At 45.9% G+C, this 14953-nt stretch overlaps 1 protein-coding gene across 3 annotated transcripts; it reads left to right on the top strand.

Moving 5' to 3' along the window:
- Positions 1-5999: 5999 nt before the first annotated feature.
- LOC118512027 (rab GTPase-activating protein 1-like) lies at positions 6000-14822 on the top strand. 3 transcript variants are annotated; one of them, XM_036055815.1, is made up of 9 exons: positions 6000-6156; positions 7451-8649; positions 8991-9561; positions 9734-9933; positions 10370-11784; positions 11848-12555; positions 12629-12955; positions 13032-13205; positions 13271-14822. In XM_036055815.1, exons 2-9 carry the CDS (start codon positions 7968-7970, stop codon positions 13502-13504), a joined length of 4311 nt encoding a protein of 1436 aa, XP_035911708.1. In that variant the 5' UTR covers positions 6000-6156; positions 7451-7967; the 3' UTR covers positions 13505-14822. The 3 variants fall into 3 exon arrangements, with proteins under 3 accessions (XP_035911708.1, XP_035911710.1, XP_035911709.1); XM_036055816.1 differs by having other exon boundaries at positions 6086-6146; XM_036055817.1 differs by lacking the exons at positions 8991-9561; positions 9734-9933.
- The last annotated feature ends 131 nt before the right edge of the window (positions 14823-14953 follow it).

Genomic DNA, 14953 nt, shown 5'->3' with positions numbered 1-14953 from the left:
TGGAGTAGGTAGTTAAAAATATATTAAAAATCATACAACAATTCTACACACAATTTAAGACATTTAGAGGAAGAAAAAAACAAAGGCAAACAATGTGCTTAACGCAAAATCATTATTTTTAGTGATTATTCTTCGTGTTTTGTTTACTCTGCAACTGAGTACTAAATCAATGTCAATACAACAGCTTTTATCTTTACTACTCAAACAAGATGAAAAGGTGTGAGTTTGTTGAGGGAAGGAAACGAGAAAACCGCAAACGTTCGGTGTAAGTTAAGCTAATGGAAAAGACTGAATTAGTAAAATGAAAAAAATACCCCTAAAATCACACCCGTAATAAGAAACAAACATATTCTCTTACTGAAAGCTGGAGTTTCATGCAACCGAGGCAAATCGGAAAATAAAAAGCTGTCGAAATGATACGAAGGAGCGCTCATGAGCGTTTGGGGGGGAAGTTTTTAGTCCCCCGATCGAAGCAAGAGTCTAAACAACAAGTCTGAATGGAACGTTTAGTGTAACTAAACTAACCGGCCCACGTGCCAGCATCTGATGCGGAACTTGGAACGTGAGATTTGGGGAACCTCAAAACGGGAGCTATGCAATGTCCAAACACTCGTCGAATCAAAGGGATTTCTTCGATTGGCTGTGTAAAGCGAAGACGCACGGTAAAACAAATGCAGCAAAAGCAAGATAAAAGAATTTTGAATTAATTGGCAAACTGGATGTGATAACAAAATTTAATCTAACTTTGAATGTTCAAAAACAGAAAAAACAGAAGGATACTACGGAAATGCGTAAGAAAATTCAGCAAGAAGTGGCATGAGATGAAAATGTTAGACAAAAAAATGAAACAACCAACGGTTTCCAGTGCGTGACAACGTGACATTGATCGAATGTGAAGCACAATAGACAGACACAAACGCAAAATGGCACGATTTTGTAAGGCACCGTACCATTATACAGAATGTTTACTTTTTTTGGTCAAATCCATTTCTAGAAGTAATGTCACCATACACCATTTTACAGCCCTCTTATTAGCCAGTAAGGAGTGCTCTGCTCGTAAGGATAACAACTCAACATTTTCATCTCGAAATCTAGGTGTGGTCCAATAAAGAAAATTCGTGATGTGACGTTCGGAAGGGAAGTAGAAAGGAATGGCGAGTACGCAACTCTAGCATAATGCATCTTCTCAGTGTTGTGGATGTGTTTGGAACTTAGTTGTACTCTTTTCGACTTTTTAGAAACGTTAAGTGAAGGTAAAGGATGGTAAACTTACATAGAGACATAGGCAAATAAAACATACACACACACAGCAAGAGTGAAATTTGATTAGGTGTTAAGGTTGTACATAGTACATCTGAGAGCTTCTCATCTGAACCACGGATAACCGGGAATGTCGCAATATTAGTTAATTTTAGTCAAATTTTGCAAACCTACATGACTTACACGTGGTTCGAGATGGTTTCTGTATGGTGTTGTGGCGGTGTGGAAGAAGAAGACGAAGAAAAATATCATACTAGATACAATCTACTGTAAGCTATCCAATGCCCGTACTAGAACATTCTATTTCCAGTCATCACAAGAAGAAAAGAAACAAAGAGTACTTTTAATCCACGTGAAACAAGCATACAAATGCGCTAGCAATTACTTATTTATTGTCAGAGTAAAATTATTTATCTTGCCTAGCGAACCCTGCCCTGCCCTGCCGAGTGCGGTGCTGGCGGGAAAGCGAGCGCGATTAGTCCAATTCGTTTTTACCGCGTTGTCCTAGTATAAAATTTTAGTAAAATTTTTCAACACTACAGCCCGTGTGGTGTGGCTTTACCACCATAATATATACACATATATAAATATAGATGTATAGCTGTATGAGTCCAAAATGTTCAAACACAACCACGCAAACCTCAAAAAACTTACATACAAAGAGGGAGTTAGGGAAGGAAGCAGAAATACAAACAAAGGGAAAACTCAAAGTACACACTCACGGCAGGCGAAGACAAGATGTGCAATATTTATCTTATAATAGAAGAATTAATAGAAGATTGTTTTGCAGTGAGCGAACAAGGCAAGAGAAACATCAGTGACAACAAAATGGCAAATATACCTCAACAAAAACAACACAAACGTTCAAAATCAATAGCGAAACAAGCGTAAGCAAAGCATTTATCGATTATTTAGAGAAGATCGAAATGGAAAAAGTGAACATGTTTTCGCTAATATACACTAAAGTAACTGATTAAAGCTTCACACATTCCAGCAGTAGCGTGTAGTACCGTAGTAGAACAAATCTAGATGGAAAACCCTGTCCCTGTCTCAGCAGTAGCAGCAGTAGTCGTAGTACGATCAAATGTCAAAAGGCTAAACCAATCCCCCACGAGTGTGAGGAAAGTTCTGCCCAAAAAAGTAAATCGTTTAACCGTTTACGTAAAGGATAGATATTCAGGTTTCATATCTGTGGCGAAGAAGTGGCCATTTAATAATGTTTGGGAAAAGGCTAGGAAAGTGATAGCCAGCGATTGGGTGGCGAAGAAGCAGCAAGCCTTCGGGTAGTAGGGTAGTAGTGTTCTAGATAATTTTGTCTGACTGACTGACTGAAAAACCTCCCCCTACACCCCTCCCCAAACCCCCGTACACACACTCACACACGACTGACAAAACTTACTGATCGACGACTGATCGACGTAACCACCGGTGGACTGATGCCAGGGCCTACCCGAGCCAATTTTCGGGCCAGCTTTGTGTGAGTGCGTGGAGAGTGGCCCAGTGGTCTAGTAGGTCAAATGGGGTAGGATGCATTCGGTGGAAGGGATTGATTGGCGCGTAGAGGACGTTACTGTAGTAGTAAATCAAATTCTTTCGAAGTTTTTCCAGGGCAGATGCAAATGGTGTTCTGCAAAAGAAACCACCGGCTGTACATCTTCCTGCTCCGTTGTTGGTTTCAGTAAGCGTAACGTTAAAAGCATGTAGACTGTAAGATAATCGTGTGCCGGTAGGTGCATCGGCGAATGGGCAGCTTAAGATACACGATTTGCTAAAAGCGGCTAGTCAGTCGCCTTTACATACATCAGCAGGCCATCCTTAGGCCATTTCTCTCTAGTCCCGTACGCCATTGATCGAACATTTTACGATCGATTTTTCTACATTTGCTAAAACCAAAGTAGTAGAATATGTAGTCGATAGTTTACGGCAGGTCCGGTTTATGGGGCGGTCCGGTGGCCGAGGCGACAGCGGCGCCGGTCTTCACACGGCAGGGCCGGGGTTCAAATCCCATCCAGACCGCCTCCCCGTACGAAAGGCTGACTACTTTTCTACGGGTAAAATTAAGTCACAGAAAGCCAGAAATGGCAGGCCGAGACCTCTCGAGGTTGTAGTGCCACAGAAGAAGAAGAAGGAGAGAAGAGTTTACGGCAGCACCAAAATCGAACTGACACGGTAAATAAATGAGTGGCATACTGTACATACTTGAAGCTGCGAAGATACACACACACACACACACACACACACACACACAAATCACTGAAAAGATGTACATCACTACCGATGATAATATACCTCAGAATCGAAAGTTTCAGCCTGAGCCACAGGCTCTTGCATGGCTCTTGAGTCAACCGACAGGAACTTAGCCGTAATCGCAGTAAAATTGTTAGGAATAGTAAAACGCATTGGCGCATTTAAAAAGGTTGCCTTTTGCGGCTTTCCATTATCGGGAAGGAACTCTTCATACATTCATTCGTAGCATTTTTATACAACTGTTGCAAAGCAAATGCTCCATTGCGTGGGAAAAAGCAGACATATTGAAGTCAGTGAGTTGTGAAACAATTAAACCGAAATAGCAATTCAACGTGGAGCAATTGAATGTTCCTTACAAGCAGCGCAAGAGTTATCCGATCGAGGAAACGAAAGAGTAAGGTTTCACGTAACGTACTGCTTCGTTTCTTCTCTCGGATCGCACGAATAATGCTCGATTTAAGCAGCTAAAGAAAAGCGCTAGTTCGATATGTTTAATAGCGAAAACGGAAAGGTAATACTAATATAAAAAATCAAATCTCATCTTCTTCTTTAGGCTTTATCATTTATGTGAATCACGCGAGAGGCGTCCGTAGCACACTAGAACCGGCAGAGTAGTGTAACGGAATTCATCCATTTCTTCTCAATCAGCAATTAATATCGTGAGTGTAGTTAAAATTTAAACTAATTGCTAACCATATTTGATGAACTGTGCTAAGCGCACCGCACATACAAGTACATTCACTGCCCGGAGCATAAGAAGCAAATAGTAGAAGGATACAGGCAAGCCAGTCAGTCAGTCGATTGCCTATCCGATGTACATATAGGTTGGAAGGGAGAGTGCTCTAATTACAGTACTACCACAACTACCATTAACTAAATGCCGTTTTTCGAGACAGTCCCATTCGGAACGGTCGGTGCGATCATGCACGCCAACAACTGTTAATCGAAAGCGAATATTTCACGTACACGCTGCTGATACTAACCTAAAAGACTTATGGACATGAAGCTGGAATACAGGGCAGATATTGCGTTACGCACTAAGATGGAGAGCATACGAAGCGACCCAGGTCATTTGAATGTAATACTACGAATAAAACAGGCACCATTTCATAACCTCACTACTTAACTAGCTAACCACCTTACCAACTAGAATTACTCAACATGAACTGACAGCTAAACGATCGAATCCTTAGAAACCCTCCGGAACGAAGAGCAGAGAGCAAGGATACAGAAGCTTATGTTTCATTTTCTTCTGTTCGTTAGCAATGCAATGGATAAAAGGGGTTACGACCTGCTAATTCCACTGTCCCGTCCTCTTCCGTCGGACAGGATGGTGCGATCGCTTCATTAGATACCAACTTAACAGGCAGCTTGGCTGTAATGAAACGTTTTTTTCGAAACAAATCAAACACGTATGAATTTCAAAGAAATTAGACTCGAGTGATGGAGGATGGACATGATAGGCTATGATAGAACGAGTAAGGGAGCATTTTTAAGCACTCGATTCGATAGATGGACCCCATGGACTGTAGTAAACTATGTTGTGATCATCCCCCGGAATTAGTAAAATATCCCGAAGCAGGATTAAACCAAGCGATGAATGCATAGCATCGAGCAGTAAACTTGCAATGTGATTGAGTTTTCGAATGCGGGAGCGCGTGAGTGTGTGGCACACATATCTCAGCTCCATCTATCTTGCTAGCTGAATCGAATCGAAAGCCAATAACCATTCAACAGTTTAGTAAAATATATTACAAAAAAAATCTAGAAATACCCATCCACAGGCTGGTAACGTATTGCATACGGTTTATGTTTTCCATACCAACTTAAAGTTTTTTTTCTTTCACACACTTTAAAACAATCCAGTTTACTGGAGTGACATTACTGTATGCATTCTGTCTGTGGCAGATGAATTTAAAGAAAAAAGATAAATGAAGGCAAATCGTCAACCCAGAATAATGTTTCTTGCACGAAATAAAACCAAAAAAAAATATACACCGACACACAACTCATTAAAATTGTATTAACCGTTACGGCCACGTCAAACTCTACTATGAACTTATCAGGTCAAGTCAAAACCAACCGAGAAAGCATTGGAACTGCGGTGTATAAATAAAACCAACTCAATAAAATTTATCCAACCGTGTGTTTCATTACTTTGAATTTATATTTCTGGCGAAATTACAATTTTATTGATTTATTTTTTATTTTGTAAAACTCAATACTTTTCTCCTCTTTGCGATTGTAGTGGGCATACAGAAGGTGTAGCCATTATTTAGGACGTTTGCTATGCATGCTCAGTCGCATAGTGAAAGAACATGAGACGAGCAGGAGAGAACACAAACTAGAACGAGAGAGAGAGAGAGAGAGAGAGAGAGAGAGAGAGTCAATATAGTTCCTCCTCAAAATTGCCTTTGTCCCATAGTTCAAAAGCGTATTGCTAGAGCGAGAACGAAACAACATCAGAATGCGACTGGTGAGTACTCGATCGTACCGTATAACCCCGCACGTACGATGGAAGAAATTTGACGTAAGCAGTTGTTGGTTTGTTTTTGCATTCGGTGAAGAAAAAAGTTTTATCTTGCCTGTGTACGGTACATAATTATCCGAAAAACAACCTTATCAAACTCTGTTTTGTGGTAAATACAGGTAAAAATTGTTTCGTAGTGTGTGACGGTGTAGTGTGCAAATAAATTCACCGTTGTTCTACCGTGGTTTGATCGAATTTAGCGTCGCAGCTTATCAGTGGTTTTTGTTGTTGGTGAAAAAATGTTGTGATGGGTGTTTTTTTTTTTCTTATTGCTTTTGGAATGCAGGCTGGGAGTACTCTCTGCAAATTCTGCAAATCGTCGCATTGAGTGATATTGTCGAGCAAAATTAGTACGGCATAACTGTGTGCTTTCGTTTAAAAGCACTTAGAAATGATGATATTCTTAAACAGTATTGCATATCGATTTCCAAAACAGTGCAGCAAACAAGAGAGATATATTTTGATAGATTTTCTTCAGCGTAGTGGCGTATCAAAATAAACCCGAGACAACGCAAGTTCACAAGTATTTAATGCAAGATAACTGTATTGAAGGGTATTCCCCTTAAATCTCCAAGAATCTCTTGCAAAGAAAATAGTCTTTACAACACTCACCATAGGAGGAAAAAGGTCCTTGAGGAAAACAATCCAAATTCTTGTGCGCCCCCCACACAGGGATCGTTGCGTCAAACAATTGGAAGAATCCCTATGAAACGGGAGGGGGTTCAAATTTCATTATTTGCCTGTCGAAAGGTGCACTTGGGACGACCGTGTTATGCGGGCAGGCGACGAATCAGTATTCCTCCGGTTAAATAGTCCTTGGAAAATCAATATTTCATTCGCGCCACACACACACACATATACGTACAATCAAAAGAGACATAAAGCAGAAATAGGAGGGTGCGCTTCGACGGTCTGAAGATGGAGCGGGGAAATCGTGGAAGCTTTTTCAAATGGAGCAAGAAAAGCAGGCGGCGAATTTCTTACCTTGGCATGCATTTCCGTGATTCGGTTCGGTGGTTTTGTGGGTTTTGCGAGAGTTTTGCATATGGAGTTACCGGTTGTAAGCAAACGGTTTATCACAGTTGATAATACGATAGTCGAAACTGAATAAGCTCAAGAGCGTACTGGCACTGACTATATTCGTGACTATTTGTTCAGATGTTCAGAGACGGGGAAGGTTCGTCGAAACCCTTGGGTAAACAAAACCGATCGAAACCAACACCATGTGGAGAGAAGAGTCAAAGTCATTTTCAAAAACCTCCATGCCAATGCCAACTCGATTAGCGCACGTGTTTTTGTCAAGTAGGATTATCGCCTCACTTCCTTAAGTACTTCTCCATTTCCTTGATAACTGTTATTGTTATTGTTACGATTACAAATTTTTATTCAATATTTCAATAATCTTCTTTTCAGAACAATTTGTCGGTGCATGAATCGCACGTCCAGCCGTGGCTTCAGTTTCGCAGTGGGAAGTGTGCACTTTCGCAAGCAATTAAAGGAAGGAAAACGAACCCACCCCAAGAGCAAAACATAAAATAACAACAATGTAAACCGACCGACCGGCGCTATCTCTACGCAACTGCAACGCATCTGTATCTGTATGGTTGCTTTGTTTAGGTGGTGGTGCGTTGGTTTGGGACAGCGACGACGCCGTCTAGGTCATCATCGTGATTGCCCCCTCGGGCGCCTTGCCTAACAGCCAGTCGTACGAAAGCAGCGACACTGCGACGAAGAAGTGGAGAAGCGCACGAACACACAGCTAGAATTGTGTCACTAAACCACTACGCGCGAGTCATCATCCCGCGTTCCCGTAACGCACGCGTACGGCGCATTTGTGACAAAACAAACCACGCACACGCAGACAGGCCATTATCGTCATCGGGTATCGCACCACCAGCAGAGCAGCCCGCCCGATCCAAGTGCTTCCAGTATGGAACAACAGTCGGGCAGGGCGAAGAACACCAGTAGTAGTAGCAAAACGATCGGAGAGCCAACAACAAAGAAACCACTCACTGCGTCTGGTGCTGGCGCTGCTGCTAGCGTGGAAAGAGGCGTAACCGGTGTGGATAGCACAGTGCCGGAGAAGAACACTCATCCCGATAGTACTTCCGGGACCGGTGGGGTTTCTCCCGTCCAGCTGCTGGAACCATCACAGCTGGGCACGACCAAGTCCGAGGACAGTCTGAGCATCAAATCGTCCGACTCGGTTACGACGAGCGGCGAGTACGAGATTGTCCCGGAAGCACCTTCGCTCGGGGAGGATCTGGTTGACGGTGGAGGTGGTGCTCGTGACGCATCAGTATCGAAACAACCGGGAAGTGAACCGATTCGCAGCACCGCAGCTAATGGCAATCCGGGCGGAGACATTGGTGCCGATTTAGCCGAGTGCATTGCAGACGACGGAGAGCTCGGAGACAGAGCGACGGAGGAAAAGGAACCGGTAAAGAAGCGACCGGCGGAAGGGAAAAAGCTGACCGCAATCTCACCCATACTGAACATCGAGGGAAACGGCAATATGATGGATCTGGAGAAGAACATGAACGAGGTGATACACGAGCTGGAGGAGGAACGCACGCTGAGCGGGGCCAGCGAACCGAGCTCTTCAAACAAAGGTAAACGGGCAGGCTCGCACATGTTTTTCAGAACGGTTATGAAAGTTAGGAACGTTTCGTGTAGGGTTTATCTTGGGTTGGTTTTACATTTAGTTTGTTTGTTTAGTATGGTTTGAATGTATTTTTTGAAAGTTCGTTGTTTTTTGGTTCAACTAACACATCCATTGCCATGCTTTAGTAGTAAAGTACTTACACTAACGACTCTCCACATTGTAGGTAGAAGATTTAAGTTTCTCTAATCCCACCATCCATCCCGCTTACGCTCTGCCCTTACTACACCCACCTTCCCTTTTGCCTTACATGTATGTTGCCTTATGCTAAATCAACCTTCACCGATGCAGCAACACCGATCCGAAGTCCCGAAAAGTGCAACCAAAGCGCCCAAAACCAACATGGCGTCGAAGTTGGAGAGGGCGTCACATCATCGAACAAGAAACCACAGGTCCCGACCACACTGCGTCTCGGGCTGCAAAGTATGCGGGCAAACTTCACGATCGGTGGTGGCGAAGGCTCTACCGATACCACCCCGAACGCATTGCTGTCCCCCGAAGGGATCGGTCGCGGTGTCGGCCAGTCCGTGTTCTACGATTGCCTTGACAGCAGCCCACTGACGGAGAAGAAGGACGACATGAAGCCGGTCGGAGGTGCTGCCGCGGGCGAAACCGACGACGAGCTGTCCGATATCGACCAGGACTGTACGATATTTAGCGGCGTCACGTATCTCGGAGCCTCACGCATCAATGCGCCCAAATCGGAGCGAGAAATACTGCAGAAGGTGACCGAAATGAATGGTGGCGTTGGTGCTGTTGCTGGTCCGGCCGGCAGCGGCCCGGGAGTGGGCAACGGATCGGACAGTCCGCTCGGGCTGAAGGTGTCCGTCAGCATTCCCACCTGTTCCGAGGGTCTCGTTGTGTAAGTACCGAAGATCGTACCAAGCTTTGGGTCAACAGGGTGGCGAGCTTGGTTTTCCGTTTCCGTTTGTGCCTGACTGCGGTAGAACTAACCGGTCCCATCTCTCACCTATTCGCATCCCATGCTGCTTTATCTGTTGTTACCCCCCCTCCGATCCCACCGCGGGACCCAGGCTGTACGACTGCGAGTCGCATGCGGTGGTGGCAACGTACGAGGTGCAGCGGATACTGTTCTTTGCCCGCGGTCCGGTCGGTACGGCCGATCAGGCCTGCTTTGCCTTCACCTGGTCCCATGGGGAATCTCAGGAAACGGCCGTCCATCAGTGCCATGTGTTTCGCTGCAACATCCCGGAAGCGGTCACGCAAGTCAGCAGTAAGTGTGTCGTTGTAGTGAAGCGCCGTTCAGTTGTTTATCGATTGAATGAATCATTTTCGCCAACCATCAATTGTTTTACTCTCGTTTTGTTTGCTTTTGCTTTCTGTGATCAAGTTTTATGTTTTTACCTGGCTCATACAATCGATCGCCCTTTGAAACTGATCTTCTAGACCACTATTATACGTTCCATACGACTTAAGTAGCGAGGGAAGCATATTAGACCATTATTAGCCATTGCATAGGTTATGTTTCAAGCTTAGTCACTGGCACCAGACTTCCTTTATTATTTCCTACAAATTCATTTTGTTACACTTGTTTTCCTTTATTTTACTCGTTCTTTTCGGTTACTATTTTTGATGATTTCTAGAAAAATGCCGTAATTTAATCTTATTTTTCCTATGTTCGACTAATCGGTTTCCCTTGCAACTTTCAGCCTGCTTCGCGAAAGCTTTTCAACGCGTGCTCCCGCCCAGCATTCCGGCCAGCATGACCACATCGCTCGCCGAAAGCGGCGTCAACGTGATGCTCTCCTCGGTCACATCCGATACGGCCGGCAATCCGATCCAGTCGGCCATGTACGAGTTTGCCGTGTCGCTCGAAATTAAGGAAAAGGAACGAAGCAGCAGCTACGTCACGGTACCGCGTGACGTCAAGTCCAGCTTCCGATTGCGCTCCAAAACGGACAAGGAGGTGTGCATTACCGTGCGCCAGGTTCCGTCCGATCGGTTCCCATCGCTGCTGATCGAACGGTGCTTCGGGGTGCTGCTAAGCCCGGGCCGAATCGTACGACAGGCCGATATGCAGCTGCTCGATATGGTTAGCATGGGGTACGTGAAGCCACTGGACGGTGCTGCCAATCCGGCCTCGAATGGTGCCGGTAACAGCGGTGCCAGTGGTGCTAATGCGGCCAGCAACAGCAACAACAACGGTGGCGGTAGCAGCAGCGGCGGTGGCAACATTACCAGTCCGGCAAACTTTTCCCAGTTTCCGTACCAGATAAAGGCCGAATGGAAGGCGCACGCGTTCGAGCCGCTCAACATGGAAACGCCCAAAAAGGCGCTCACCGTGGCGGTCGATCTAGTCATCAAGGGCATTCAGGAACCGGTCCGATTCGTCATCGAAACGTCCGTGGCGATTCTTTCGCAAAGCGAGCTTCGCATCGTGCCGAACATGTTTACCAACAAGCGACCGTTGCTGCTGCACTTTTATCTAACGCTGCGCGAAAACGGCGAAGGCACGTGGGAGGTGGATTCGATCGACCATTCGGATGAAATCGTCGAACCGCAGGCACCGTCCGCCACGTCCTCACTGTCGTTGAACTTTAACTTCAAAAGCTGGACCTTCCGCAATTCGGCCAGCGTACAGTCCATGCAGGACTTTGACGAGCCGAGCCCGACCGATTACAGCTCGGATGGCGACGAACCGTTGCTCAGTGGGACGGGCGAAGTGTCGAAGAACTGTACGGCCGCCCAGCTGGACGAGTGGCAAGGCATCATACTCGAGTGGTACCAGGAAGGGCCGGAAAAGCGGCCGAAAAATCTGCCCCACCTAGTGCGGATGGGCATCCCGGAACCGCTGCGTGGAACCGTCTGGCAGCGGTTGGCTTGTGTGGAAAATCGTACCGAAATGTTCGACTCCTACAGGGTGCTCATTACGAAGGAAACGAGCTGCGAAACGGTGATCCAGCGGGACATCAATCGGACGTTTCCGGCGCACAAGTTTTTCAAGGAAAATGGCGGCACGGGACAGGAGAATCTGTACAAGGTGTCGAAAGCGTACGCCGTGTACGATACGGAGGTGGGCTACTGTCAGGGGCTGAGCTTCATAGCGGCCAGCTTGCTGTTGCATGTGAGTATTGGGATGGCGGGTTGCGAGGGGACGTTTCAAATTCAACACGCTCTCGGTTTCCAGATGCCGGAAGAGGAAGCGTTCTGCGTGCTCGTCGCCCTGATGTACAACTACGGCCTCCGGGACATGTACAAGATGGGGTTCGAATCGCTCTACCTGCGCCTCTACCAGCTTAACCGGCTCATGAAGGATCAGCTGCCCGACCTGTACGAACACTTCGCCCAGATGGGTGTGGAGTCGCACATGTTTGCCAGCCAGTGGTTTTTGACCCTGTTTACCGCCCGTTTTCCACTGTACTTTGTGTTCTACATCTTGGACGTGTTCCTGCTCGACGGTATACCGGTGCTGTTCCAGGTCGCCCTAACGCTGCTGAACGTTTGCCGCAAGGATCTGCTCGAGCTAGATTTCGAAGGCATCCTCAAGTACTTCCGCGTGACACTGCCGAAGAAATGTCGCAGCGAAACGCAGGCCAAGAAGCTGATGAAGCTGTCGTTCGAGTGTAAGGTGAAGAAGCTGAAGAAGTACGAGCTAGAGTATCTGGCCAAGAAGGAAGAAACGGAACGGAAGGAGCAGGAGCTGAAGCAGTACGAGGTGCGGTACGGCGAGGAGCGGTCCAAGCTGCAGCAGGAAATAGCGACGCTGAATGAGAAGATTGATGCAATGGCCCGGGAGGATCGCAAGAGTGCGGGCATCATACAGGATTACAAGCGGATTATTCAACGGCAGGAGGCAGAAAATGGCAAACTGCACACCATGCTGGATGATTTGACGGTAAGAACGGAACGATTCGTTCCCCATGTTCCCCATGCTTTACGCTTGATATATCTCCATCGCTCGTCTTTAGAAAACGATAGCGACGTGCAGCAAATGTACGGCGAGCATACCACAGTCGTCTCCACTCCACAAAAGCTACGGCAAAAACTTCCAGCAGGCAAACACGGTGAACAATAATAACGAACAACAGAGCCATCCGCTTGCTGCCGGTGATCAGCCGGACGGTGGAAGCACCACGGGACTGACGGGTGGCAAAGGTTCCACCGGTGCTCCCGCCGCTATCGGAGGGCTGGGACCGCTCGATCCGTTGGTAATTGCATCGCAGCGGATACGCGAGCTGGAGCTCGAGTTGGCACAAACCAAGCTGGCGCAGGTTGAGGCCGAGTGTAAGAATCAGGTAAGGGTATTGATGAAAAGGGGGTCGTAGAATGGTGCCGCGATACTGACGCTTTCCGGTCCATTTTGGCTTGCAGGATCTTCATCACCAGCTAAACACAACCGTTACCGAGCTGCAGGCAACCCGCAGCAGCTGGCAACCCTGGCTATCCAAGACACTGAACTCGATACAGGAAAAGGTGGTCACGAAGCGCGACGTGAATCCACCCGCTCCCACGTTCCAGTCCTATGCATCCACGGCAGATGGCAATGTACGATTGGCCCTTCCCCAACCATTTTGAGGTATTTTGCTGTTAATGAATTTTATTGATTGTAGATAAAGCATCACTCCAACACGCTGCCCCACGTGCGCAACAACAACCACAAAGCGTCCCTAGCACAACGGCACAGTCTGGCGCAGGTGAACTTCCCAGGATCGGACAGCACCTCCTCGAGCTCCATTGCGACCGATGCAGACGGGAACGGTGATCCGCAGGTGCTTGCCCGAGCAAAGTATGACAGCAGCGTTAACATACTGTACAAGGATACACGGTGCAATAGCTTGAAGTAGATTAATGTGAGCGAGTGTACCAAAACACTTGAAGTCCAGGCTTTCTGAAGCTAAACGTTGCTAAACGATCTTCTGCTATAGTCCAATTCTCAGTGCTCAGTGAGATTCGCCAGAAAGGGGCTGTAAACTGGGAAGGCAGAAGAAAACAGGTCGGTAAGACACCTCCTAAAGCCATCATCAATATTCTTGTTCTTTTAGATTGTATTTTGTGGTAGTATGAGATGAAGAATAAGCGAGCGAGATAGAGAGAGAGAGAGAATGACCCACGCGGGATACATGGTGTAGAAGTGTAGCGAAAAGCACTTTACCGATATTACCACTACCACTACTACTAATACTACTGTTTCATTTTACCAAACACATGACACACAAGCCCGCGACCGTATTTAGAATGGCTCTTCGTTATCCACACTCTCTTGAGAAAAGTTGAACTCATCATTTTTCCATTTCTTATAATAAATTAACCATGTAAGCAACATTCCTTGTGATAGGGTTCGGGAACCTGAAAAATGTTTCTCGAACGTTACCAAAATAATTTTAGTGCGAACCGTATCGCGACTGCGCCCTTCGATTGGAGGATATAAACTTGAGTTAAAATTGTTTCGAATTTAAAGTAAGTTTTCGAAGTGGTTTAATGAATTCGGGTTGAATTTGTTAAAAGAGATGTGGATAGAAGGACTTGTTCGTGCTTGATGAAAATGATGGCTGAATTGTGTTTTGCGTAATATTTTCTTCATTTTCCATTGTTATGCTGAATTTCCGTTCTTGGCACAACTAAACTTTCTAGCGTTCCCGGATAGTTGCTAGTATCATTAAGGTTCTTAGTTGAGTGTTGTGCGAGTAGAAAAGTAATGAATGCTCACAGGCAGCAGTTTCATAGCACGGTTTACCGAAAGGACAAAGTTGATTCGAGTTTTAGTAGGAAGCGGTTAACCCCCCCCCCCACCTTGTTTTGTGCTATCCTCCTTGCTCCAGCACAAGCGTGAACGTTTGCATATCATTGGTTAGCAATGTATTTTTTCCTGGTTTTAGTCAGGCAGGCAGTTTGCTTTGCTGTTACTTCTGTTTCTGTTTGAAGTTGTTTCTTGAAGAAATCTCACATTTTCCGTCTATGGCACTCACCCCCAAACCAGCATGGCTAGTTGGCTAGTTGAACGCGGCTACTTACTCTACTGCGGAACGAAAACTAAAGCTTATTCGGAACAGGTAAATGAAGCCAGAAACGATTTAGAATCCGTAAGATAGGAAAAGCATATTCACATTCTCCACATATTTATAAATTCCAATAAATGAACCCCGCGGGAATGCACCTCGTGAATGGTTGTTTGTATTTTAGCATGAACCATTGGAATGAAATATCCGATTGCGGTTGCACTCGCATTATTGAGGGACGATTTTTATTACACACGGAACACAGCATAAAGTTTCCGTTACTATTTTAATATGAAA

The sequence above is a fragment of the Anopheles stephensi genome, chromosome 3, assembly GCF_013141755.1.
Source record: "Anopheles stephensi strain Indian chromosome 3, UCI_ANSTEP_V1.0, whole genome shotgun sequence".
NCBI classification, from domain to species: Eukaryota; Metazoa; Arthropoda; class Insecta; order Diptera; family Culicidae; genus Anopheles; species Anopheles stephensi.
This window is presented reverse-complemented; position numbering and strand designations above follow the sequence as displayed.